This window comes from Ammodytes marinus (genome assembly GCF_949987685.1).
Source record: "Ammodytes marinus genome assembly, chromosome: 9".
Taxonomy (NCBI): domain Eukaryota; kingdom Metazoa; phylum Chordata; class Actinopteri; order Uranoscopiformes; family Ammodytidae; genus Ammodytes; species Ammodytes marinus.
In genome coordinates, this window is record NC_137213.1 from 31,527,696 (window position 1) to 31,532,576 (window position 4,881).

At 42.0% G+C, this 4,881-nt stretch overlaps 1 protein-coding gene across 1 annotated transcript; it reads left to right on the top strand.

Annotated features, from left to right (window-relative positions):
- Positions 1–668: 668 nt before the first annotated feature.
- LOC307255489 (uncharacterized protein) lies at positions 669–4,553 on the top strand (the record flags this gene model as incomplete). Its single annotated transcript, XM_080034174.1, has 3 exons — positions 669–1,002; positions 1,548–2,613; positions 4,478–4,553. The coding sequence occupies 3 exons, from the start codon at positions 669–671 to the stop codon at positions 4,551–4,553; spliced, it is 1,476 nt and encodes a 491-aa protein (XP_079890300.1).
- Positions 4,554–4,881: the final 328 nt, after the last annotated feature.

Below are 4,881 nucleotides of genomic sequence, written 5' to 3' on the forward strand. Positions count from 1 at the left end.
AATGCAGGCAAGGCAAGTTTATTTCTATAGCACAATTCAGACACAAGGCCATTCAAAGTGCTTTACAGGGGCATGAAATACATCAAGATTAGACATAGATAGATAGATAGATAGATATATAGATGGATAGATAGATAGATAGATAGATAGATAGATAGATAGATAGATAGATAGATAGATAGATAGATAGATAGATAGATAGATAGATAGATAGATAGATAGATAGATGGATAGATAGATAGATAGATAGATAGATAGATAGGCAAGGCAAGTTTATTTCTATAGCACAATTCAGACACAAGGCCATGCAAAGTGCTTTACAGGGGCATGAAATACATCAAGATTAAAATACATCAAGTATTCACCTTATTCTGGAACGTAACCATGGAGGATAGCGGAGCCGTTCCAAATGTGTACGGGCTTCCGGTTGTCGCGCAAAGTAGCGGTTGGTGCTTTGTAGCAGTGTATTGGGAGTGAAAGTAGCGTAATTTTGAAAGTGATCTAGAAGCGGTTTGTTGAAAAAGTGATTTAGTATAATTTTGAAGCAGTTTGAAGAAAGTATTTAGTAGCAGTTTGATGTGAGTTTTTATGTAGGAAGTGTTTGAAGAGTCTAGTCTACTCTACTGTTTATTAGTTTAGCTAGCTATTATTTTGTTTGTTGTCTTGTCATGTCGAGCATCATATGTTCAGTCAAAGGCTGCCATAATAATTGGAAGAAAAGACGGGAGTTTCTACAGCAGGAATGTGTTATACATCGGTCTCAGCTTCGGTCCGAGTGTACCTGCGGATCCCCATACGATCTTCACCCACCGCCGAAGGGAGATGAAGCACTGAGACTCTGGCTGAAGGCGTTAAACCTAAAGAAACCCCCAAAGCGCCCTTTTGTGTGCTCCTTCCACTTTGTGGATAAGAAGCCAAGTGGAGAGCATCCCTACCCGGAGAAGTGGCTTGGCTATGAAGTTCCATTGAGGACACCACGCCGGGTGCTACTCAGACAATCAGGTATGTCATTGTCAACATATCAAATACGATCTTCTGTTATAGCCTACTGGTTGGATAAAAGTAACATTTTGTAACAATAATATAAAAATAAAAAAACTGTGATAAAGTGCTATCATTTAACATTTTATTAAGAAGAAATATATGCTATGCCTGTCGGTATTCTATTTTTTGTTTAACCTTTATTTAACCAGTTGAAGTCTCATTGAGATTAAAAATGTCTTTTACAAGAGAGTCCTGGCCAAGACAGGCAGCAGCACAGCTAGTTACAGACAATCATTTAAAAACAACAGATGACATATAGTCACAGTCAGAACATCATCATCAAACAAAGCATGTACAGACAGAATAGCCAGCTTAAACATTATTAAGAAAGGATTTATATAGGCCTGTATATAGGCGTATACCTATAATGACCACATACTCTTGTCAGTTAATTGTGGACATGTTATTGAAAAATTCTCATTCACAAAAGTATCCAGTGGAAACATTCTTTTATTTGTTTTCAGGTTACATATTATTGAAATACTTTTTTTCCATTTCACTAGATGAAAATGAAGTACCTAGTAGTACTGAGCATGAAGCCACGGAGCATGAAGCCATGGACCATGATGAGCCGAACCCCAGGAAAGATGTGATGACCCAGTGGGAGGACCGGTCACTTGGTGACCATATCTATAGCGCAACTCTGCCCCTGATTCCTTTGCCCACCACTGCTGACAAGGGAACACAATGTGCTGCTGAACCCATCTACTCATCTCTGCTGAGGACTGAAGCGCTTGCCCTGCTCTACACAGGCTTGTCCCTGGGTGGTTTTCATTCTGTAGCAAAACACCTTCAAACCTTCTACAAAGGCTGCTTCCAGATCAACCAAACAGACCAGCTCCTCATGACTCTGATGAAGTTGAGGCTTAATTTGCTCCAGGGTGACTTGGCTGAAAGATTTGGAGCCTCTCAGAGTGTAGTCAGTAGAGTGGTCAGCTACTGGATTGATCTGATGGAGGAACATCTAAGAGACTACATCCCATGGCTTCCAAGGGAAACCATTCGCGCTACAATGCCGCAATGCTTCAAAGAGCACTATCCAGCCACCACGTGCATAATAGACTGCTCAGAGATCCCCCTCCAGAAGGCAAGGAATCTTGATTCCCGGGGAGAGTCATACAGCCACTACTATGCACAGAATACTGTGAAGTTCATGGTGGCAATTGCACCCTGTGGCCTTATAATGTTTATCTCGCCAGCGTATGGAGGTCGGTGTAGCGACAAGTTTATTACAAACAACTCAGGGTTCCTGGAGTACATTCGCCCAGGAGACGAAGTCATGGCCGACAGAGGCTTCACCATCCAAGATCTGCTCGGGGAAAGGAAGGTGAAGCTAACCATACCGGCATTCACAAGAAGAGGGGCACAATTATCGGATGAAGACACCACCAGTACAAGAAGAATTGCCAATGTTAGAGTCCACGTTGAGAGGATAATTTGCCGATTGAAGCACTTCAGGATCCTCTCACAGGTTGTGCCAATTACATTTGCACCTAAAATGGACAAAGTACTGAGAATTTGTGCTGCTCTTTGCAACTTGCGGGGTGACATGATTCACGATGATGCTGAGTAAGATTAAAAGAGATGAAAGTGAGATGTAAAAAATGTACAGTTAGATATAGAATGTTTACTTATTAGTTCACCAGATTAATGTACAGTTAGATATAGAATATGTTTACTTATTACTACAACAGATTAATGTACAGTTAGATATAGAATATGTTTACTTATTACTACAGTTAGATATAGAATATGTTTACTTATTAGTTCACCAGATTAATGTACAGTTAGATATAGAATATGTTTACTTATTACTACAACAGATTAATGTACAGTTAGATATAAATGTTGGCTTATTACCAATAAAGATGAATGTTGGCTTATTACTAGTATAGATGAATGTTGGCTTATTACTAGTATAGATGAATGTTGGCTTATTACTAGTATAGATGAATGTTGGCTTATTACTAGTATAGATGAATATACAGCTAGATATAAATGTTTACCACTTAAAGCAAACAGTTAGATGTTGAGTTACTGACAAAGCTGCTTGTACCTATCGCTTAGCAACAATCTGTCCGCTTGAAATTCCTCTACAATATATGGCAGCATGCATCTGAAATAGAAAGCCTTAAACCGTTGCACAACTTCTGCACAGAAATCTCCATCATATTCTACACTCAGAAGGACTTGCTGGGATGGGGTCCAGATGAGCAGCTTCGATGCCGTCAGCCCTGTGCAGAACATTCCAAGCTGCATCTGCATGTAGTAGCCTCGTGGCCCATGTGGTCGGAGTTTATAAGCCCCGTCAACCATCTTCACATCAGAGGTCTTGCTGCTGAAGAGATTTTCCAGAGATTCAAAGGATTTCCCCAAGACTGGACACTTAGGGTGTATTCACACTGGGAAAGTCCGCTAGTTCACTTGCTTTGGTCCAGACCAAATAGAGTTTAGATTTTTTTCTTTTAGTGTGGTCCACTTTCATATTGCCCCTTTTGCAAGTGAACCAGCATTACGAAGCAAAACCACACGTGATCTGAGGTCATTCATTCATTGGACAGACATTCTGGGGTGGAGAGAAGCAGGAAGCACGAAGTGAAAACTGCGAAATATATAACTGATACGATATGGGGTTAAAAATAATAAATAAATAAATAAATAGGCCTACATCTAGCCTATAAATAAAATAAAAAAACATAAAATTATTGTTGTTTCATATGGTTATAATATGTAGGCCTGGGTCAATGATGTGGCTTGTAGCCTACGATGTGAAACTTAATATGTAGGCCTACTGTATTTTTGCTACTGGACGCGCGGCTCGCGAGGAATAGGCTCAAGCTGACACAGCTGATTTAGCCGTGTGTCAGCTTTGTGTGAGTTCGCCGCAGCTCTGCTCCAAACTGACACGGGGATAGTATTGACGGTCCCGTAACATGGGAAGCAAAATAAAAACACGCACTTCATACAAAGCGCAGCGTGAACCTGTTGGCACTGTGCGGGAGACGCTCCCCTCTCCTTCATCTGATCGCTGAACACATCAGCATGTTTACGCGTCCTGTCTATCAAATGTAATATATTCGCTCGGGGCTCCCAGTCAAACCACAACTAATCTTCCCAACAACGGCAACACTTTCCCATAATGTGAAGCTGACGGTGATTTATTAAAAAAGAAAAGGCACAATGCTTCCTGCAATTGGGTCGGATCGAGTCCGGACAAATTCACACCACAAACGAACTGCAGCAGAGTGCGTATGGAACCGCATCGAGACCACCTCTTCAGCTGGGTCTCGGATCGTTTGTTTGGTCCGCCCCCGAGTGCGATTGCTCTATTCACACATGTCTGAAAGATGCGCACCAAAGGTGGAAGTGCATCTGAGTTCGTTTCAACCGAACTAAACACGGCATGTGTGAATACACCCTTAATCTCCAACAGTTCCTCTGTGTTCAACACTCCGTCAGGGCTTGCTGACAGCCATGGCTCTTCAGCACTGACCACTGTGCCTCTGTGACTAACAGAGTAGCCACAGCCTTCGAGCCACGTGGAAGCAACCAGCTCACTCTCCTTCCCATAACGTGTAGCTGCATTCCCATGGAACCTCGGATACAGGTGCTCTTGCAGGAACTTCTCCGGACTGGCTCTGAGTGGAACCCTCTTTGCAGAGCTAGCGGTGATGCGTATTTTACGAGCATCATGCCACAGGTGTGAGGCACTTTGATCTCTGGTTATGCTATCGAGTGTTGAACATTTGCTCAGGTCAAGTGCAATGAAAGTAGTGTAAAAAGACAGACACTTTAGACAGGTGGTTGGTACAGCATGCTCCCCATGTTGAAGAGAAT